The 23,572-nt window shown below is 49.5% G+C and overlaps 1 protein-coding gene across 3 annotated transcripts in view; it reads left to right on the forward strand.

The window, feature by feature from the left end:
- tbkbp1 (TBK1 binding protein 1) overlaps positions 1 to 23,572 on the forward strand; it is a 97,951-nt gene that overhangs the window by 28,581 nt on the left and 45,798 nt on the right. For all 3 annotated transcript variants that reach the window (XM_078424463.1, XM_078424465.1, XM_078424464.1), the window contains exons 5-7: positions 2,979 to 3,129; positions 5,208 to 5,413; positions 7,908 to 7,963. In XM_078424463.1, the coding sequence (XP_078280589.1) occupies positions 2,979 to 3,129; positions 5,208 to 5,413; positions 7,908 to 7,963 (413 nt within the window). The remainder of the gene's footprint in view (positions 1 to 2,978; positions 3,130 to 5,207; positions 5,414 to 7,907; positions 7,964 to 23,572) is intronic.

Genomic DNA, 23,572 nt, shown 5'->3' on the forward strand with positions numbered 1-23,572 from the left:
CTATGTGACACTTTGGAGTGGAAATATCAAATACCAGAGGGCATAGCTTTAAGGTGAGAGGGGCAAAGTTTAAAGTCACTGTGCTGGGCAAATCTTTCTCTTTACAGAGAGGGTGGTGGGTGCCTGGAATGCACTGCCAGGGATAGCGGTGGAGGCAGGTACAATAATGCATTTATGAGGCTTTGAGATAGGCTGGGAATGAGGGATATGGATCGCGTGCAGACAGATGAAATTAGGTTATCTTGGCTTCATGTTCAGCATGGACATTGTGGGCCGAAGGGCCTGCTCCTCTGCAGTAATATTCCATGTCCTATGTTGTTCTAAACATCGTTATCATTGCCAAGTTTTTTATTTCGGAATTTATTGGTGTAACGCGGAATTGAATTGATTAAATCAAGCCGAATTTTGGCTTGCATCACCTGACTGCCAATGCAGCCCTGTGAGTTGTTTAAAAAAATGTAATCTCATATCCCCCTGCAAAGCTGGTCAACGTTTCGAGATAATCTTGAACAGCTGGAGATGCTTTTTTAAAATTATTTTTAGTTTAATGTGATTTTTGCAGCATTCATGGCTTGTTCCGTTTGGCTTGTACCCACGGCACAGGAGGCAGGCGGGAAATTGTTTTTTCTTTTCCCTGCTTCTATTTTCAGCAGCTAATGCCCCGAGGGGGGGGCCTCTGAGCAAGATTTCTGAAGCGTTAAGACATGCTTCCTGTGATCTCGGAGTACGCTGGGACTTTGAGCTAACCTGCTTCAAGGGCTCAGCCTGTGTGCTTGACATTGGGCCTGTCGGGGTTGTTGTGTTGAAGTGCACTGACCCTGAGGCTGGAGAGGATTGTTTAAGAAAAATAATAATGTAATTCCAGTCACACAGTAGTCAGCCTCTCCACTTGCCAGGTTACAGTCTCCATTTAGACCTTTGAACTGATTGTGTTAAGGCCACAATGTACAATGTCCTCTGATTGCCGATTTCCTCTGAGACGGCACATCTTAAGGGCAGAGCAGATGTTATTCCAGCAATCCTGTGGGATGTTACATGGTTATAATCTCCACAGTTATAATCCCTAGTAAGGGACGACATTCACTTCAGTTTGAAGCTTTCCCCGAGGGAGGCGGACGTGGATTCTTGACAGTAGTCGGCCCACTGTGAACGGTAGAATGTTGCTTTTTGACTTGGTTTAGTTTAGAGATACAGCACGGAAACAGGCCCTTCGGCCCACCGGGTCCGCACCGAACAGCGATACCCCCGCACAGTAACACTATTCTACGCACACCAGGGACAATTTACAATTTTACCGAAGCCAATTAACCTACAATCGTTTTTGGAGTGTGGAAGGGAACGGAAGATCTCGGAGAAAAAACAGGCGGGTCACGGGAAGAACGTGCAAACACCATGCAGACAGCACCCGTAGTCAGGATCGAACCCGGGTCCCTTGCGCTACAAGGCAGCAACTCTACCACTGTACCACCGTTCAGATTTAGTTAATAATGTATATTTTACACAGAGGCCTACAGATTGGAAGCGGGACCTTTGGCCCAATTTATCCATGCCGACCCAGATTTTAATTTACTTTATTATTGTCACGTGTACCGAGGTACAGTGAAAAGCTTTTGTTTGTATGCAATCAGTCAGAGAAAATACTATACATGAATATAATCAAGCAGTCCACAGTGTACAAGTAACGGATCTTTTTGATGCAAGGGTGGTGCAGCGGTAGAGTTGCTAACTCACAGCGCCAGAGACCCGGGTTCGAACCTGACTATGGGCGTTGTCTGTACGGAGATTGTATGTTGACCATGTGGGTTTTCTCCGGGTGCTCCGGTTTCCTCCCACACTTCAAAGACGTACAGGTTTGTAGGCTAATTGGCCTCTGTAAAAATTGTAAATTATCCCTAGTGTGTAGGATAGTGCTAGTGTACGGGGTGATCGCTGGTTGGCATGGACACAGTGGGCCGAAGGGCCTGTTTCCATGCTGTATCTCTTTAAAAAAAAACTAAAAGTCATCTTAAGGGCACAACAGACGTTATTCCATAATCCTGTGCGATATTAAACGGTTATAATCTCCAACGAATATTCTGTTCCTGGTAAGCATCTGTAGAGAACATTGACGGCTGATGTTATGGGTCGGGACCCTTCTTCCGACTGAGAAGGGTCTTCATCACTCTGAAGATGGGTTCCGACCCATCCATGTTGCTCCCAGGTATGCTGCCTGATCCGCTGAGTTACTCCCACACTCTGCGATCTATGAGGAGAACGGGTGACTAAATTTGGACGATAATGTAAACAAACAATGGTTTTATCCAACCAAGAGTGGTGGATCTGTGGAATTCTCTGCCACAGAAGGTAGTTGAGGCCAGTTCATTGGCTATATTTAAGACGGAGTTAGATGTGGCCCTTGTGGCTAAAGGGATCAGGGGGTATGGAGAGAAGGCAGGTACGGGATACTGAGTTGGATGATCAGCCATGATCATATTGAATGGCGGTGCAGGCTCAAAGGGCCGAATGGCCTACTCCTGCACCTATTTTCTATGTTTCTATGTTTCTATGTAAGTTTGTAAACTGAAACCACCATGTTATGGGTCGAGAACCTTCTGCCGACTGAGAAGGGTCTTCATCACTCTGAAGATGGGTGCCGACCCAAAATGTCGCCCATCCATGTTGCTGCCTTACAGCGCTTTCAGCGACGGAGACCCCGGTTCGATCCCGACTACGGGTGCTGTCTGTACGGAGTTTGTACGTTCTCCCCGTGACCTGCGTGGGTTTTCTCCGAGATCGTCGGTTTCCCCCCACACTCCAAAGACGTACGGGTTTGTAGGTTAATTGGCTTGGTGTTTGTGTAAATTGTCCCTAGTGTGTGTAGGATAGTGTTAACGTGCGGGGATCGCTGGGCGGCGCGGACTCGGTGGGTGGAAGGGCCTGTTTCCGCGCTGTATCTCTAAACGAAACTAAGATTTTCCCTGTGGTTTTCTCCCCCGCAGACAGTCCTGGTGGAAGACCACGTGTCCACGATTCGACGGCTGGAACAGGCGCTGCGGCTGAGGGACAATTCGGTTCAAATACTCAGCGACCAACTCCAGGCGAAGGATGAGTGGAACATACAGCTGAGCCCGCTGCCTGGTAGCCCTCAAGGTAGGTTTAGGTTTATTATTATTATTATTATAGGTGCAGTGCTAAGTTTGCTTTTGCATGCAGTCCCCGCTGATCGGATATCCCGCACATAAATACAAAGGAGTCAAACTCCAGTACAATAATAATAAAAATGCATTTTATTTATATAGCGCTTTTCATATACTCAAAGACGCTTTACAGGGATTTAGAGAACATAGGGAAATGCATAAATAGATAAATAAGTAAACGAACAGAGAAAGGAGACAGAAGGTGAGGTGACCTTCAGTGGTTGAAGGCAGTACTGAACAGGTGAGACTTCAGCGATGTTTTGAATGTGGTGAGTGTGGAGGAGTCTCTGACGGTTTGGGGTAGTGAGTTCCATAGGGTGGGAGCAGCGATGGAGAAAGCCCTGTCCCCCCAGGATCTGAGTTTGGTCCGGATGTGGGGGGATAGGAGATTGGAGATAGAGCAAAGGGGAAGACACAGAGTCAATGCCGACCAGCATTCCCCGCACATTACCACTATCACACACACTAGGGACAATTTACAATTTTTACTGAAGCCAATTAACCTACAAACCCGTACGTCTTTGGAGTGTGGGAGGATACCGGAGCTCCCGGAGAAAACCCACGCAGGTCACGGGGAGAACGTACAAACTCCGTACAGACAGCACCCGGATCGAACCTGGGCCTCTGTCGCTGTAAGCGATGTAAGGCAGCAACTGCCTTAGTTGTGGGGCGGCACGGTGGCGCAGCGGTAGAGTTGCTGCCTTACAGCGAATGCAGCACCGGAGACTCAGGTTCGATCCTGACTACGGGCGCCGTCTGTACGGAGTTTGTACGTTCTCCCCGTGACCTGCGTGGGTTTTCTCCGAGATCTTCGGTTTCCTCCCACACTCTGAAGACGTACAGGTTTGTAGGTTAATTGGCTGGGCAAATGTTAATTAAAAAAATTGTCCCTAGTGGGTGTAGGATAGTGTTAATGTGCGGGGATCGCTGGGCGGTGCGGACCCGGTGGGCCGAAGGGCCTGTTTCTGTGCTGTATCTCTAAATCAAAAAAAAATCAACTCTACCGCTGTGTCACCGTGCCGCCCATATTGTATTATTGATCATTACCAACAGAACGTAAGGTTTTATTCAGGATCAAAAAGTATGTTCAAAGAGGTTGCAGTTGTATAAGACCTTGGTGAGGCCGCATTTAGAGTATTGTGTCCAGTTCTGGGCACCGTGTTATAGGAAAGATGTCAAGCTGGAAAGGGTGCAGGGAAGATTCACGAGGATGTTGCCAGGACTAGAGGGTGTGAGCTATAGGCAGAGGTTGAGTCGGCTGAGTCTCTATTCCTTGGAGCGCAGGAGGATGGGCGGTGGTCTTATGGAGGTGAATAAGATCATGAGCGGAATATATTGTGTAGGTGCACAGAGTCTCTTGCCCAGAGTAGGTGAATCAAGGATCAGAGGACGTAGGTTTAAGGTGAAGGGGAAAAGATTTAATCGGAATCTGATGGGTAACGTTTTTCACACAAAGGGTGGTGGGTGTATGGAACGAGCTGCCAGAGGAGGTAGTTGAGGCAGGGACTATCCAAATATTTAAGAAACAGTTAGACAGGTACATGGATAGATTTTTTTTAGATTTAGAGATACAGCGCGGAAACAGGCCCTTCGGCCCACCGGGTCTGCGCCGCCCAGCGATCCCCGCACATTAACACTATCCTACACACACGAGGGACAATTTTTACATTTGCCCAGCCAATTAACCTACATACCTGAACGTCTTTGGAGTGTGGGAGGAAACCGAAGATCTCGGAGAAAACCCACGCAGGTCACGGGGAGAACGTACAAACTCCGTACAGACGGCGCCCGTAGTCAGGATCGAACCTGAGTCTCCGGCGCTGCATTCGCTGTAAGGCAGCAACTCTACCGCTGCGCCACCGTGTCGCGGATAGGACAGGTTTGGAGGCATACAGACCAAGGTGGGCCTAGTGTAGCTGGAACATGTTGGCCGGTGTGGGAAAGGTTGGGCCGAAGGGCCTGTTTGCACGCTGTGTGACTCTACGTGGCTGGGTTTGGGTGCTGAGGGTCAGGTCTGCCTTTCCATTGCAGCGCTGGAGAGCCCGCGTCGGCGGCAGAGTTTGCAGAGCCTGGGCCGTCAGCTGGAAGAGCAGGAAGTGCAGCTGCTGCAGGACCAGGTGGACGAGCTGCAGCGGAAGCTTCGCAACTGCCAGTGGCGGGAGGGGCAGTACAAGGAGGAATGCGACCGCCTGCAGTCGCAGCTGAGCCAGCACAGTCTGCAAGAGAGCTGCACCCCGGTCAGTCCAACCCACCCCCTCCCCCCCGCAACCAACACACTGCAGAATGCAGGCGCAAAGTGCTGGAGCAATGCAGCAGGTCAGGCAGCATCTCCCAGTGGCTGAGCACTTCGACTCCCCCTCCCACTCCTGGTCTGACCTTTCTGTCATGGGCCTCCTCCAGTGTCATAGTGAGGCCCACCACAAATTGGAGGAATAGCACCTCATATTTCGCCTGGGCCGCTTGCAGCCCAGCGGTATGAACATTGGCATCTCCAACTTTAGATAGTTCCTCTGTCCCTCTCTTCCCCTCCCTCTTCCCAGATCTCCCACTGTCTTCCTGTCTCTACCTATATCCTTCCTTTGTCCCGCCCCCCTGACACCAGTCTAAAGAAGGGTCTCGACCCGAAACATCACCCATTCCTTCTCTCCAGAGATGCTGCCTGACCTGCTGAGTTACTCCAGCATTTTGTGGAGATAATCAACTGATCATTTTCCATCCTGGGATGAATAAAGTTCTATCGAATCATATCGTATCGTAAAGGATGGGTGATGTTTTGGGTGGAAACATCCGCCTCAAATCCGACCCGAAACGTCACCTATCCTTTACCTCCAGAGATGCTGCCTGACCAGCTGAATTACTCCAGCACTTGGTGTCTATCTTCGGTATAAAACAGCATCTGCAGTTCCTTCCTACACATATAACAATAGACAATAGGTGCCAGGAGGAGGCCATTCGGCCCTTCGAGCCGGCACCACCATTCAATGTGATCATGGCTGATCATTCTCAATCAGTACCCCCGTTCCTGCCTTCTCCCCATACCCCCTGACTCCGCTATCCTTAAGAGCTCTGTCTAGCTCTCTTGAATGCATTCAGAGAATTGGCCTCCACTGCCTTCTGAGGCAGAGAATTCCACAGATTCACAACTCTCTGACTGAAAAAGTTTTTCCTCTTCTCCGTTCTAAATGGCCTACCCCTTATTCTTAAACTGTGGCCCTTTGTTCTGGACTTCCCCAACATTGGGAACATGTTTCCTGCCTCTAACGTGTCCAACCCCTTAATAATTTTAGATGTTTCGATAAGATCTCCTCTCATCCTTCTAAATTCCAGTGTATGGAGCACAGCACAGGATCGGCCCACAATGTCTGAGCCGAACATGATGCCGTTAAACTAAAATCTAAGATGGGTACAAAATGCTGGAGTAACTCAGCAGGTCAGGCAGTATCTCTGGAGAAAAGCAATGGGTGACGTTTTGGGTCGAGACCCTTCTTCAGACTCGACCCGAGACCAGACTGGACGTCACCTTATCCTTCTCTCCAGAGATGCTGCCTGTCCCACTGACCTACTCCGGCTTTTTGTGTCTATCTTCGGTGTAAACCAGCATCTGCAGTTCCTCCCTAAACTGAAATCTCCTGGATCTCTAACCTGGTGAGGAGATTTTCCACCGTCATCCCTTCCCACGTACAAGATTCCAGTGTGCAGAATTCCAGGCTCCTGCATTTTCTTCTCATTATCTGTCAATGCCTGAAAAAGCCACTTGGGTTCAGGAGCAGTCAGAGACAGTTTTTAATATCAACTGAGCAAGTGATATTCACGCCCGATAAATAAATAAAGATGCAGCTTGAGTCGTGTGGATATAAGCTTGTGTGGTGTGGGTTTCTTGTTTGCACATCTAGACATTGTCGCTCTCTCTCTGTGGGTTGAATCACCTGCAGTGCCATCCCAGCGAGCCGAGATTTTGATTCATTGATTGATACTGTATTGTCACGTGTGCTTGGAACCCCCCAGTCCATCTTTGTTCTCGGTGACCACCCACCACACCAGGTCCCTCATTGTTCTCGATTCTTTGTCGTTCCTCTCTCTCTCTCTCTCTCTCTCTCACATTAATGGTTAAACACGTCTGTGCGTGAACTTCAGCGTAAAGGACCAAAATCAAATTTGAAAAGTGGTTTAAAATGTATAACTCTCTTGGTGTAAGGAATGAACTGAGCCAGTCAGCTCATTGAAGGGAGGTGATTATTCCTGTTTAGTTTAGAGATACTGCATAGAAACAGGCCCTTCGGCCCACCAGGTCCACGCCAACCCCGTTAACACTAGTACTATGCTATCCCATTATCGCATCCACTCCCAACACACGAGGAGCAATTTTACCGAGGCCGATTAACCCACCAAACCCGCACCTCTTTGGGATGCGGGAGGAAACCGGAGCACCCGGAGGAAACCCACGCGGTCACAGGGAGAACGTGCAAGCTCCGCACAGGCAGCGGTCGAGGTCGGGATTGAACCTGGATCTCTGGCGCCGTGAGGCAGCAGCTCTATTAGTTTGGGCTGTCGTGGAACCTCATAAACCGATCAGTGCCGATCTTCCGGTCGAGATCATCGCGCCCAGGAATGGGAGGGTGGGGTTAGATCAGCCAAGCACTGATGTGGGATGTTGCCCCAGTTTTACAGCAAACTGCCTCTCCATAGTTTTATTCCTTCATCGGTGTTTTCCTTAATATCTCTCCCCTCCAGGAGCTGACCTGTGACCCCCATGACATGGAGTGGATAAAGAGCACAGAGGAAGAGCAGTGAGTACCTGATCAGAATGTTTCCATCACCGGACTGAATTAATCTGCCTCACAATCACAATAGTACTTTATCAGCCAAGTATGTTTTTACAACATACGATGAACCTAATCTGGGGGTGATATTGGCCGTGTGCGGCTCCACAACTTTGTACTGTATCAGTTTTCTCTTGGTATCGTCCTGCAGTTGGGTTAATATCTCTAGCGTTAGAGGTGGCACGTTGGCGCGGTGGTAGAGTTGCTACCTTGCAGCGCCACAGACCCGGGTTCGATCCCGACGACGGGTGCAGTCTGCCTGGAGTTTGTATGTTCTCCCCGTGACTTGCGTGGGTTTTCCCCCACACTACAAAGACGTATAGGTTTGCAGGTTAATAGGCTTGCTATAAATGTAAATTGGCCCTAGTGTGTGTTGGATAGTGTTGATGTGCGGGCATCGCTGGTCGGTGCGGACTCGATGGGCTGAAGGGCCCGTTTCCACACTGTATTTCTAAAATCACTAAATCACTTAACCGTGCAGGCTTGTAGATTAATTGGCTACGGTAAAGTTGTCCCTAGTGTGTCGGATAGTGCCAGTGTACGGGGTGATCACTTGTCGGCATTGACTTGCGATGAGGAACTCAGCGGGTCAGGCAGCATCTGCGGAGGCAATGGGCAGATGATGTTTCGGACTGGCACCCTTCTCCCGGCTGATCAGTTCCTCCAGCACTTTGTGTTTTGTTCCAGATTCCAGCATCTGCAGTTTCTTGTGTCTGTAAGTTGTTATTGGGGATGATATTGGCAGTGTGCTGCTCCAAAACTCACCCAGTGCCCCATTGCCTCTCTGGTTACCCCTGGATGGTCAGAGGGTGAGGAGATTACAGGGTCCCTCGGACACTGTGGGTCGAAGGGCCTGCTCCTTTGCTTTAGTTTAGTGAGACCTTTTTTTCTACCTTCATTCTACCAATAGGGCCATTCCTTGGAAAGTGAACCAGAAAATATCACACATGTGACCAGATGTCACCACATAAATTAATACATTAAAAAATTCTTGTAAGAGATTAATCTTATTCATTGCTATTTTCCCACCTACGCATATCTGCTAAAGATAACGCATATATAACGCATATCTTTAGCATATCTGCTAAAGATATGAACATTCTAGCTTTTTAAAATTCACAGTTTGTAAGATAAAACTGAGTTATAAAAAACGCTTCCGTGTGAGGTCACACATGTGACCAGTCATATTTCAAGATTCAAGATTCAAGATATCTTTATTTGTCATCCAAAAAACAAGTTTTTTGGACGAAATTTCGTCACCCACAGTCCAACAATAAGAGCAATAAAATAAGCAAATTACACAACCCCAACCAACACAAAACCCCCCAAAAAGAAACATCCATCACAGTGAGTCTCCTCCAGTCCCCTCCTCACTGTGATGGAAGGCCAGAATGTCTTTTTCTCTTCCCCTGCCGTCTTCTCCTGCGGTCAGGCTGTTGTCGTTGCCATGTTCCAGGCTGCGCCGGACGGTGAAATGTCCGCAACGGGCCGACCCAAGCCCCGCTGTAAGTCGGGGCGGTCGTGGCTCCCGACATTGAAGCCCCCGCCGAGCAGAGAAAATTCCGTGGCCTATTTCAGGCCGCGCCGGACGGTGAAACATTGTCGGCATAACATAAAAATTTCGCTTGATAAACTTCGACATGTATAAGTCCTATATACAGTATAAAACAATATACCTGTTTAAGAATAAGGGGTAGGCCATTTAGAACTGAGATGAGGAAAAACCTTTTCAGTCAGAGAGTTGTGAATCTGTGGAATACCTGTAATGCTTTCAGGATTAGAAGAGATGAATTCCACAATTTTTGATATTTTTGGTCACGCACGTGATTAAGACAATAGACAATAGGTGCAGGAGGAGGCCATTCGGCCCTTCGAGCCAGCACCGTCATTCAATGTGATCATGGCTGATCATTCTTAATCAGTACCCCGTTCCTGCCTTCTCCCCATACCCCCTGACTCTGCTATCCTTAAGAGCTCTATCCAGCTCTCTCTTGAATGCATTCAGAGAATTGGCCTCCACTGCCTTCTGAGGCAGAGAATTCCACAGATTCACAACTCTCTGACTGAAAAAGTTTTGGGGGAGTCCAGAACAAGGGGCCACAGTTTAAGAATAAGGGGTAGGCCATTTAGAACTGAGATGAGGAAAAACCTTTTCAGTCAGAGAGTTGTGAATCTGTGGAATTCTCTGCCTCAGAAGGCAGTGGAGGCCAATTCTCTGAATGCATTCAAGAGAGAGCTGGATAGAGCTCTTAAGGATAGCGGAGTCAGGGGGTATGGGGAGAAGGCAGGAACGGGGTACTGATTGAGAATGATCAGCCATGATCACATTGAATGGCGGTGCTGGCTCGAAGGGCCGAATGGCCTCTTCCTGCACCTATTGTCTATTGTCTATTGTCTATTGTCATACAGACAGCACCTGTAGTCAGGATTGAACCTGGGTCTCTAGCGATGGTAAGGCAACAACTCTACCACTGCGCCACCTTGCTCTACTGTTCCATGCTATATCTGGAGCTGGTGTCAATCTCTGATTGTAAGAATATATCAGCCACATCACTGTTTAGAGGGATTAATGAGGAGGAATTTCTTTAGCCAGAGGGTGGTGAATCTGTGGAATTTGTTTGCCACAGACCGCTGTAGAGGCCAAGTCATTGGGTATTTTTAAAGCGGAGATTGATATGTTCTTGTTTAGTACGGGTGTCGGCGGTTATGGGGAGAAGGCAGGGGGAATGGGGTTGAGAAGAAAAGATAGATCAGCCATGATTGAATGGCGGAGTGGACTCGGTGGGCTGAATGGCCTAATTTTGTTCCTATGTCGTATGGTCTTATGGAAACATACTGCCTGTATCTGTCAGTGAATGGCACCTGCTGACTGCTGTTGGGACAGGAGTGAGGGCAATACTGGGAACATCGCAGCGCGGTGGCGCAGCGGTAGAGTTGCTGCCTTACAGTGAATGCAGCGCTGGAGACTCAGGTTCGATCCTGACTACGGGCGTCTGTACGGAGTATGTATGTTCTCCCCGTGACCTGCGTGGGTTTTCTCCGAGATCTTCGGTTTCCTCCCACACTCCAAAGACGTACAGGTATGTAGGTTAATTGACTGGGTAAATGTAAAAATTGTCCCTAGTGTGTGTAGGATAGTGTTAATGTGCGGGGATCGCTGGGCGGCACGGACTCGGTGGGCCGAAGGGCCTGTTTCCGCGCTGTATCTCTAAATCTAAAAATCAGCCAGCCACAGGCAGGATTGTACACCAGGCGAGTGTAGAGCAAGTGACAATCTGATTTATTCACAAAATGCTGGAGTAACTCAGCAGGTCAGGCAGCATCTCAGGAGAGAAGGAATGGGTGACGTTTCGGGGCGGGACAAAGGAAGGATATAGGTGGAGACAGGAAGATAGAGGGAGATCTGGGAAGGAGGAGGAGAAGGGAGGGACAGAGGAGCTATCTAAAGTTGGAGAAGTCGATGTTCATACCACTGGGCTGCAAACTGCCCAGGCGAAATGTGAGGTGCTGCTCCTCCAATTTCCGGCGGGCCTCACTATGGCACTCGAGGAGGCCCATGACAGAGAGGTCAGACTGGGAATGGGAGGAGGAGTTAAAGTGCTGGGCCACCGAGAGATCAGTTTTGTTAATGCGGACCGAGCGCAGGTGTTCAGCGAAGCGATCGCCGAGCCTGCGCTTGGTTTCGCCGATATAAATAAGTTGACATCTAGAGCAGCGGATGCAATAGATGAGGTTGGAGGGGGTGCAGGTGAACCTCTGTCTCACCTGGAAAGACTGTTTGGGTCCTTTGATGGAGTTGAGGGGGGAGGTAAAGGGACAGGTGTTGCATCTCGTGCGGTTGCAGGGGAAAGTGCCCGGGGTTGGGGTGGTTTGGGTAGGAAGGGACGAGTGGACCAGGGAGTTACGGAGGGAACGGTCTCTGCGGAACGCAGCGAGGGGAGGGGATGGGAAGATATGGCCAGTGGTGGGGTCCCGTTGTAGGTGACGGAAATGTTGGTGGATGATATGGTGGATCCGTTGGCTGGTGGGGTGGAAGGTGAGGACGAGGGGGATCCTGTCCTTGTTGCGAGTGGGAGGAGGGGGAGCAAGAGCGGAGCTGCGGGATGTAGAAGAGACCCTAGTGAGAGCCTCATCTATAATGGAGGAGGGGAAGCCCCGTTTTCTGAACAACGAGGACATCTCGGAAGCCCTAGTGTGAAACACCTCATCCCGGGCGCAGATGCGGCGTAGACGGAGGAATTGGGAGTAGGGGATAAACTTTTTGCAGGGGACCGGGTGGGAAGAAGTGTAGTCCAGATAGCTGTGCGAGTCGGTGGGTTTGTAGTAAATGTCCGTCACTAGTCTGTCTCCTGTGATGGAGATGGTGAGGTCCAGAAACGGGAGGGAGATGTCAGAGATAGTCCAGGTATATTTAAGGGCAGGATGGAAATTGGAGGTGAAGTGTATGAAGTCAGTAATGAAGTGACAATCTGATCTGTTCATCAGTTTCTGCTGCCCCCTCCTGGTTATAATAATTTATTACAGTCCTTCCCAACATGATACACGATTAGTTTGGAGATACAGCGCAGAAACATGCCCTTCGGCCCATCGAGACCGCGCCGACCAGCGATCAACCCGTACACCAGCGCTATACCACACGCTGGGGACAATTTACAATCTTTAACGAAGCCAATTAAGCTGCACGTCTGTGGGAGGCCCAATCATTGGGAGTGTGGGAGGAAACCAGCGCTCCCGGAGGAAACCAACGCAGGTCACAGGGAGAACGTACAAAATCCGTACAGACAGCACCCGTAGTCAGGATCGAACCTGGGTCTCTGGCGCTGTGAGGCAGCAAGTCTACAGCTTCGTACTAGTGAAGGGTCTGAAGAAGGGTCTCGACCTGAAACGTCACCCATTCCTTCTCTCCTGAGATGCTGCCTGACCCGCTGAGTTACTCCAGCATTTTGTGAAATAAATACCTTCGGTCTGAAGTTGGGTGTCAACTTCAAATGATTACTATCCATATTCTCCAGGGATGCTGCCTGACCCGCTGAGTTACTCCAGCACTCTGTGGCCTGCACTGTTCTACCTTGGAGCCTGTATCTCCAGTGAGGTAGAAGATGGGTCAGGACAGCTCTCTTGTTGGTGATAGGATGGTTCATTAGGCCGATGAAATCTGGGAGGGAACTGTCCCTGAATCTGGAGGTGTGCGTTTCCACACTTCTGTACCTCTTGCCCGACGGGAGAGGGGAGAAGAGGGAGTGTGTGAGGTGAGACCGGTCCTTCTTTGTGCTGGTGGACTTGCCGAGGCAGCGTGAGGTGTAGACGGAGTCAATGGGAGGGAGGTTGGTTTGCCCGTCCACAAGGGCTGCGTCCACAATTCTCCATAATTTCCTGTGGTCTTGTGTGGAGCTGTTCCCAAACCATGCGGTAACGCATTCTGATAAAATACCTTCAATAGACAATAGACAATAGGTGCAGGAGGAGGCCATTCGGCCCTTCGAGCCAGCACCGCCATTCAATGTGATCATGGCTGATCATTCTCAATCAGTACCCTGTTCCTGCCTTCTCCCTATACCCCCTGACTCCGCTATCCTTAAGAGCTCTATCTAGCTCTCTCTTGAATGCATTCAGAGAATTGGCCTCCACTGCCTTCTGAGGCAGAGAATTCCACAGATTCACAACTCTCTGACTGAAAAAGTTTTTCCTCATCTCAGTTCTATATGGCCTACCCCTTATTCTTAAACTGTGGCCCCTTGTTCTGGACTCCCCCAACATTGGGAACATGTTTCCTGCCTCTTAACGTGTAACGCTCGTACCTTAAACCTCTGTCCTCCAGTCTTTGACGTTCCCGGCCGGGGAAAAGGTTCTGACAACCACCTCTCATCATTTTACAAACCTCTATCAGCGCTCTCCTCAACCGCTGAAGCTCCTGAGAAAACAATCCAAGTTAGTCCAAGCTTCGCTTGTATCTAATGCCCTCGAGCCCAGGCACCATTCTGGCTACCCTGTGTTGTCCCTTCTCCAGAGCCTCCACATCCTTCCTGATTTGGTGCGACCAGAACTGCAGGCAATGAAGGACTGGTGAGGAGGTTTCAAGTCAGGATGGTCCCTCACAGAGAGGAAGCAATGTCCCCACGTGTCTGCTCCCCTCACCCTTGGTGGATCCTGTGACCTCCAAAGACGTACAGGTTTAGACAATAGACAATAGGTGCAGGAGGAGGCTATTCGGCCCTTCGAGCCAGCACCGCCATTCAATGTGATCATGGCTGATCATTCTCAATCAGTACCCCGTTCCTGCCTTCTCCCCATACCCCTTGACTCCGCTATCCTTAAGAGCTCTATCTAGCTCGCTCTTGAATGTAGGTTAATTGACTTGGTAAATGTAAAAATTGTCGCTAGTGGTGTAGGATAGTGTTAATGTGCGGGGATCATTGGTCGGCGCAGACCCAGGGGGCCAAAGGGCCTGTTTCTGCGCTGAATCTCTAAACTAAACCAAACTAAACCTGTTTGGAAATAACCATCTCGCTTGTGGTGAAGACTGGGCTATGCAGTCACGGTGTGGTAGACTGGAGGTCATAAAGTTATTGAGTCAGAGAGTGATGCAGTGTGCAAACAGGCCCTTCGGCCCAACTTGCCCACACCTGCCAACATGTCCCATCTACACTAGTTCCACCCGTCAGATTTGGTCCATATCCCTCCAAACCTGTCCGATCCATGTACCTGTCTAACTGCTTCTTAAATGTTGGGATAGTCCCTGCCTCAACGACCTCCTCTGGCAGCTTGTTCCATACACCCACCACCCTCTGTGTGAAAAAGCTACCCCTCAGATTCCTATTGAATCTTTTCCCCTTCACCTTGAACCTATGTCGTTTGGTCCTCGATTCACCGACACTGGGCAAGAGACTACCCGATCAATTCCTCTCATGATCTTGTGCACCCCTATAAGATCTCCCCACATCCTCCTGCGCTCCAAGGAATAGAGTTCCAGCCTACTCAACCTCTGCCTGCAGCTCAGACCCTCTAGTCCTGGCAGCATCCCCGTGCTGGGATTGTGTCTCTCCTCTTGCTGTGAGACTGGTGGGTGTCTGAGAGAGTCTGGCATGAAATGTGTGACAGGTCAGATGAGTGAGCACTGCACTCGAACGGGCCTGAGATCGTCAGATCGTATACTCATACTCTTCTTCCTCTTGTGGTCAAAGTTGGTGGAAAGGGGTTGTCAGAAGACACGATGAAAACTCTGTGGCTGTTTTCAGGATTAGTGATTGTTCCCTCAGTAAACTGGGGAGGCCATTTAAAACTGAGGTGAGAAAAAACATTTTCACCCACAGAGTTGTGAATTTGTGGACTTCTCCGCCACAGAGGGCAGTGGAGGCCTATTCACTGGATGAATTTAAAAGAGAGTTAGATAGAGCTCTAGGGGGCTAGTGGAATCAAGGGATATGGGGAGAAGGCAGGCACAGGTTACTGATTGTGGATGATCAGCCGTGATCACAGTGAACGGCGGTGCTGGCTCGAAGGGCCAAAGGGCCTCCTCCTGCACCTATTTCCTATGTTAATATGTAAACTTGACAAAGACACGGGGCATCAAAAGTGTACGTGTGCACGTGACTATAAAGCCCGACTTGTCGAGAAGAAAGCAAGAATAGTGTGCGATAAGGCTGTTTTGAATTTGAACGGGCAGGAGGAGAGATCTTTATCAAACTAAAAGGAGAAGCAAGCCTTTTTTCAATGGTGTGAAGGGGAAGGGAGGAGCTGTGAGTGTAGCGGCTTTGTAAGAACCTCTCTCGCCTTTCTGGTGTTGATCCAAGCCAGCAGCAGCCGTGGCAGGTAGGGCGATGTGAATTTTAATGCTGTAACTGTGGACATTTTAAGGGGGGCACTGGAGGGAGAGAACTGCCCGGTGGCATTGGACTACGGTGCCATTAAATGGGGATAAGCACAAGAGCAAATGGCAGCTTATCAACACGTGGGTAACTGGAGCAGTTTGTACAGTGGCTGAACAGCGTTGCAGTTTATGGTTTAGTCTTAAGAGATGTGGCACAGAAACAGGCCCTTCGGCCCACCCAGTCCGTGCCGACCAGCGATCCCCGCGCAAGAACACTATCCTGCACACACTAGGACAATTTTTACATTTATACCGAGCCAATTAGTCTACAAACCTGGTAGACACAAAATGCTGGAGTAACTCAGCGGGTCAGGCAGCATCTCTGGAGAGAAGGGTCTCGTCACCCATTCCTTCTCTCCGGAGATGCTGCCTGATCCGCTGAGTTACTCCAGCATTTTGTGTCTACCTTCGATTTAAACCAGCATCTGCAGTCCTTTCCTTCACATTGAGATTACGAACCTGTACGTCTTTGGAACATGGGAGGCACCCGGAGATCCCAATGAAAACCCATGCAGGTCACGGGGAGAACGTACAAACTCCCTATAGACAACACCCATAGTCAGGATCGAACCCAGGTCCCTGGCGCTGTAAGGCAGCAACTCTACCGATGCGCCACCGTCAGCTAAAGACATTTAGCTGTGATAAGAGTTCATTTTAGTTTATTGTCACGTGTACTGAGGTACAGTGAAAAGCATTTTTGCTGTGTGCTAACCAGTCAGTGGGAAGACCGTACACGATTATAATCGAGCATCCATTGTGTACAGATACGGGATAAAGGGAATAACGTTTAATGCAAGACAAAGTCGTACAGTCCGATTAAAGATCGTCAGAGGGTCTCTCATGAGGTAGATAGTAGCTCAGGCCAGCTCTCTAGTTGGTGATTGGATGGATCAGTTCTTCAGGTTCAGGAGTTGAGGATTGGATGTGTTTATTGTGTGCAGTTCCGATCACCCCATTCCAGGAGAGATGCGGAGGCTTTGGAGAGAATGTGGAAGAGGTTTACCAGAATGCTGCCTGTGTTGGAGGATACTAGCCACATGGACAAACTTGGATGGTTTTACTTTTGACGTGTCGGATGTTGAGGGGAGACCTGATAGAAGTACATAAACTTGTGAGTGACCTGGAGAGGGGAGATGGTCAGAACCTTTTTTCCCCCCGAAGAGTAAAATGTCAGAGACTCGAGAGCGGAGCTTTTAATGTCAAAGGGAGAAAGGTTAAAGTAGATGCGTGGCACAACCATCCAGAGTGGTAAGTGCCGGTAATGGGCTGCCAGGTGTAGCAGTGAGAGGAGATAGGCGTCACGGTGGCGCAGCGGTAGAGTCGCTGCCTTACAGCGAATGCAGCGCCGGAGACCCGGGTTCGATCCCGACTACGGGCGCTTCCTGTACGGAGTTTGTTCGTTCTCCCCGTGACCTGCGTGGGTTTTCTCCGAGATCTTTGGTTCCCTCCGACACTCCAAAGACGTACAGGTTTGTAGGTTAATTGGCTTGGGTTTGTACACTTGGTACAAGTGTAAATTGTCCCTGGTATGTGTAGGATAGAGTTAACGAGTGGGGATCGCTGGTCGGCGCGGACCCTGTGGGCCACAGGGCCTGTTCCCGTTCCGTACCTTTACACTAAACAGATACAATAATGGCGTTTAAGAAGCCTTCTAGAGACACGTGGAGATGCAGGGATTGGAGGGATGTGGGTCAAATGCTGTCAGAGGAGATTAGTTCAAGTTGGCAGCGTGTTTTGCACAAACATTGTGGGCCGAAGGGCCTGTTAGTGTCCTGCAATGTCCTATTCTACGTTCTCTGGTGCTTGTGGAAGGCAGAGATTGAGGTACTTTGAAGTGGAAATGAGTTAAAAACTGGTGGTGACGCGCCTCATCTACAAAGTGGGATCTGAGCATCCAAGCATTGGTTTTGTCTGACGGTTTGACCACATCTGTGATGGCAGAGGCAAAACAACAGATTTGCAAATGAGGTGTCTTCTGGAAACATGGAACTGCAGGTGCTGGCTTACAAAAAAAGGCACAAAGTGCTGGAGTAACTCAGTGGGTCAGGCAGCATCTCTGGAGGACATGGATACTATAATCCCCGCCCCCCCCTTCTCTTCTTCCCTTGCAAACACCCCCCTCCCCACCAGTGTTTGATGACTAAGGGTGTCAGGTCTTATGGGGAGAAGGCAGCAGAATGGGGTTAGGAGGGACAGACAGATCAGCCATGACTGAATGGCGGAGTAGACTTGAAGGGCCGAATAGCCTAATTCTGCTCCTGTGAACATGGACTTATGAACGCCCACCCCCCCATTTCCCCCTCCCCCGCCCCTGTGCCCTACCTGCATTCACACCCACTTGTCTCCTCCCCTTCCGCTTACAATCCTTCCAGCTTCACAATTCACAATTTGGGTAACTGTTTTTACACAAAGGGCGGTGGGTGCATGGAACGAGCTATCAGAGGAGGTACTGTAGTTGGGGCAGGTTCTATTGCAACGTTTCAGAAACATTTGGATTGGCACATGGATAGGACGGGTTTAGAGGGATATGGGCCAAATGCAGGCTGATGAGAGTAGTGTAGATGGGACATGTTGGTCAGCGTGGGCAAGTTGGGACGATGGGCCTGTTTCCATGCTGTTAGACTCTAAGACTTGATGAGTAGGGGAATTCAGAACCAGGGGACATAGGTTTAAGGTGAGGGAGGGGGGGGGAAGATTTGATGGGAACCTGAGGGGTAACCTTTTTACGCAAAGGGTGGTGGATGTATGGAACGAGCTGCTGGAGAAGGTACTGTAGTTGGGGCAGGTTCTATTGCAACGTTCAAGAAACATTTGGATAGGCACATGGATAGGACGGGTTTAGAGGGATATGGGCCAAATGCAGGCAGGCGGGACTAGTGTAGATGGGACATGTTGGTCAGTGTGGGCAATGGGAGCCGATGGGCCTGTTTCCACGCTGTATCGCTCTGCGACTCTTCAATCCTTGTGTCTCGCACCTTAGCGTGACGTGTTGATTACAGTTGTTGAAGTTTTGTCCCTCGGGTGGCAGGAGACCGGGAGGTGACGGGACAGATGGGGAGGGGAGATGGGACTGGGGATGGATGGGGACTTTTAGTGGGGCTGGATGCATCGTAAGTAGATGCACTGAGCAAAGAAGGCATACTGAATTCTCCAAGGCAGTAAAATGAGCAGAAGAGACTGTGCAAAAAAACCCCATTAGTGCAAAAACACATTGAGAAAATACCAGTCCATGGGGTCGTGCAAGAGATGGTCTGTGGTGTTGAGGTACCACCAGGTTTATCAAGTCTGTTTATAAATATCCAGTTGAGAACCAGCACAGAACAATTCTAGGTTACTTCGTTTTGTTCAGACTGGGGTTTCTCGTCCTCTGTTTCCAGAGGTAGTCAGGTCTATATTTTCAAGCTAGTTTCGTCGCTTATTGTAATTGCATCCTAGTTCCACTTGGAGGAGCTGGTGAGCTTGAAGTACCTGCAGCGGGAACATCCTGCTGCAACTGATCACGTCTGAGTGCTTGAAGATGGAGCTACCATCTTTTTGATTAGGATTAGGGCGTCACGGTGGCGCAGCGGCAGAGTTGCTGCCTGACAGCGAATGCAGCGCCGGAGACCTGGGTTCGATCCCGACTACCGGTGCTGTCTGTACGGAGTTTGTACGTTCTCCCCGTGACCTGCGTGGGTTTTGTCCGAGATCTTCGGTTTTCTCCCACGCTCCAAACACGTACGGTTACGTAGGTTAATTGGCTTGGTATAAATGTAAAAATTGTCCCTAGTGTGTGTAGGATCGTGCGGGGATCGCTAGTCGGCGCGGACTCGGTGGGCCAAAGGGCCTGTTTCCGCGCTGTATCTCTAAAACTAAAGGACCTCATTGAAACTTACCGAATAATAATGTTTAGTGCGAGATAAAGTCCAGTAAAGCCAATTCCAGCTTTCTCCTACAGCACGGAACCGACCCAAGCCGACCCTAATGCTGCCTGACCCGCTGAGTTCCTCCAGTACTTTGTCTCTCTATATCAGCTCTAATTGTGTTTATTCTTCTCCATTGTCCTTTTGAGTGAGAAGCTAAACATAGGCACAAAGTGCCGGAGTAACTCAGCGGGTCAGGCAGCATCTCTGGGGAAAAAGAATGGGTGGCGTTCCGGGTTGGGACCCTTCTTCAGATTCAAGATTGATTAAAGATTAAAGATAGCCGGAGGGTCTTCAATGAGATGGATAGTAGCTTAGGACCGCTCTCTAGTCGTTGGCACAGGAATCTAAATAGAACTGGAGAGAAGGTAAGTCAGGATGCCTTCTCTCTGCTTCGAAAAGCTCCTGCAATACATTTTCATGTCATCGGAAAGAGCAGAGAGGGACTTGGTTTAATGTCCCAGCTGAAAGCCGGCACCTCTGCCAGTGCAGCACTCCCTCATTTCTCCAGTGGTATGGTGGGCTTAAAGGATAAGTTGCTGCAACGCGATTGCCCCAGATCTTCCCTCGATCTTTCCTGCTTCAGTGTTGCACCTCGCCTCCAGCAAGTTCCCCACTGGACTAGAGCTGACCTGCAGAACAGATGGGGGAAATGTTAAATCTGCTTCACCTCCTTTCCAGAACTACGGTCACATTAGCTTTAGGCGTTGGGCCTCAGTGTGCATTTACCACCTGTGCCCGTGTCTATTCAGACGCTGACATCCAAGTCTTGGCTGAGCTATTCATGAAATAATGGTCTTGATACTTTTCACCCATATATCTGAGAGCCTCTTCAACATCCTCCGGTTGCCCAGCACTGGCCCTCTCTGAGACCCTGGGAACTGTGAGCCACCTCGTCCAGAACCTCTTCTCAAGGAAGCCAGATGCCCACCGTTGAATATGTAGCTAGAACTATATCTCAGATGTAGCTGACATATATATAGCTATCTCAACTATGGATGAGGAAGACCTCATCTACGTATCTCAGAGCTAGATGGTGTGAGTACCATCAGTCCTGCTCCTGTGGTTTAAAAAAAAACCCAAGCCCTGGTTGAATGAAGAAGTGGGCACAGAGAACGAAGAAGCCACCTCCTACTTGTTTTATTTGCTGCTTTAAACCAAGGTGCTGTCTGCCCTCTTGGGTGGCTGTAAACAAAACAAAAAGGGCGGCACGGTGGCGCAGCGGTAGAGTTGCTGCCTTACAGCGAATGCAGCGCCGGAGACTCAAGTTCGATCCTGACTACAGGCGACGTCTGTACGGAGTTTGTACGTTCTCCCCGTGACCTGCGTGGGTTTTCTCCAAGATCTTCGGTTTCCTCCCACACTCCAAAGACGTACAGGTATGTAGGTGTATTGGCTGGGCAAATGTAAAAATTGTCCCTAGTGTGTGTAGGATGTTAGTGTTAATGTGCGGGGATCGCTGGGCGGCGTGGACCCGGTGGGCCGAAGGGCCTGTTTCCGCGCTGTATCTCTAAAAAAAAAAAATTTTTTAAACTAGTTACCAGTCCAGCATCCACTTCTTCAGTCTCGACCCAATATGTCACCTATTTCCTTTTCTCCGGAGATGCTGCCTGATCCGCCGAGTTATTCCAGCTTTTTGTGTCTGTTTCTGCTTAAACCAGCATATGTAGTGCCTTCCCACCCGCTGAGAATACAGTTCCATTGCAGACGTCCAGTGCAATTCTAATGTCCCTCCCGTCAGTAATCCCTTCAGTTCATGGCTTCAGTAAGTGATATCAGATTCTCATACACAATAGACAATAGACAATGGGCAATAGGTGCAGGAGTAGGCCATTCGGCCCTACACATTGAGCAAGGGACATGGTTCAAGGGTCAGTCAGGGTGCTTTCTCATTGGAACGACCACCTTTACGCTCAACGTTCTGGTACTGCTTGGAGACGAAGGCTGCCTCTACTGAGGCAGGTGTGATAGAGACTGTGATAGAGGCTGTGGCGAGCTGGGTTGCGTAATGTGTCGCTCGCTTGCAGGCCAGTTTCCTTGGCTGGCAGCGCGCGGACGGTACTTCATGTGGTCATCCAGCCGCTGGTCACGTCCTTTCGCGCTCTCCGCACCCGAGTCGACCTGTGAGCAAGCGTTGGCGGCACAGGCCTGTGGGCAGGTGTGTGCGAGCGTGGTGCTACAGCAGAGGACGAGTGGTCCCGTCAGCTCGCAGCTGTGGCTCAGCCTCCTACTCAGCCAGTACCCGAGCTCGATGAAAACACCCGCTTCAGGTTGACCACAAATGCAACGAAACGCTCTGGGGGAAGAGCACACCGATTTACTTCACACCATAAATTCTCAGCGGCTTTTTAAAAGAGGCAGCAAGTAAGCAATAGACACAAAAAGCTGGGGTAACTCAGCGGGGCAGGCAGCATCTCTGGAGAGAAGGAATGGGTGACGTTTCAGGTCGAGACTTGGTCTGAAGAAGGGTCTCGATCTGAAACGTCACCCATTCCTTCTCTCCAGAGATGCTGCCTGTCCCGCTGAGTTACTCCAGCTTTTTGTTCTATCTTTGGTTTAAACCAGCATCTGCAGTTCCTTCCGACACATGATGCAAAGAGATAATGTGCAAATAATGGTGCCAGAATTCAATGGGTAGTCATGTCTCCCTTCTGAGTCAGAGAGTGAGGAATTTAAGTCCCAGTATAAAATCCAGGCTAACTTTCCCAGTGTAGAACCATTGGAGTGCTATACTGAAAGAGGCCGCCTCTTGCTGATTGATACAGTGTGGAAACAGGTCCTTTCTGCCCATCTTGTCCATGCCGACCAACATGCCCCATCTACACTAGTCCCACCTGCCTGCGTTTGGCCCATATCCCTCTAGATTTATCCTATCCATGTACCTGTAGTTTAGAGATCCCTTCAGCCCAACGAGTCCACATTGACCAGCGATCCCTGCACACTAACACCATCCTACACACACGAGGGACAATTTACATTTGTATCACGCCAATTAGCCTACAAACCTGTATGTCTTTGGAGTGTGGGAGGAAACAGGAGCACCCGGAAAAAACCCACGCAGGTCACGGGTAGAACGTACAGACTCAGTACAGACAAGCATCTGGGTCTCTGGCCAAGAATCTCTGTCCAAATAACTTTTAAACATCGTGGTAGTACCTGCCCCAACTACCTGTTGAGGTTTGAGATCGTTAGATGTTTAGATATCAAGGGATATGCAGCTAGAGCAGGTGGGCCTGAGGTAAAAGACCAACCATGTTTGAATGTGTACCCAGGAACTGCAGGTGCTGGTTTAAACCAAAGGTAGACACAAAATGCTGGAGTAACTCAACGGGACAGGCGGCATCTCGACCCGAAAGGTCACCCATTCCTTCTCTCCAGAGATGCTGCCTGTCCCGCTGAGTTGCTCCAGCATTTTGTGTCTAACCATGGTTGAATGGCGGAGTGGGCACAGAGAGCAAAGATGCCCTCTCCTTGGTTTTTCTTGTGTTTTAAACCAAGGTTCTGTCTGTCCTCTTTGGGGTCTATATTTTAAAAAAACTAGAATTCTCAAGTGATGTTCAGTGATGTATATTTTCGGTGTAAACCAGCAGTTCCTTGCGACACAAGTGTTCTTGCGTTCTTGGTTCTTGGTCCTCCAAAATATTCCAAATGGAATTTAAACTGGAGGTGGCAGAGTATGGACTTGAGCAAGGAGGGCTTCTTGGAGAAGAGCTGCCTTAAATGTAGTTGTGTCTGGTTGAGTAACTATAGTAGGGTGAAGACGATTCCAGGCTTTAATTGTGCGAGGGAAGAATGAATTGCTACAGT

This window comes from Rhinoraja longicauda, chromosome 29, assembly GCF_053455715.1.
Source record: "Rhinoraja longicauda isolate Sanriku21f chromosome 29, sRhiLon1.1, whole genome shotgun sequence".
Classification (NCBI taxonomy): Eukaryota; Metazoa; Chordata; class Chondrichthyes; order Rajiformes; family Arhynchobatidae; genus Rhinoraja; species Rhinoraja longicauda.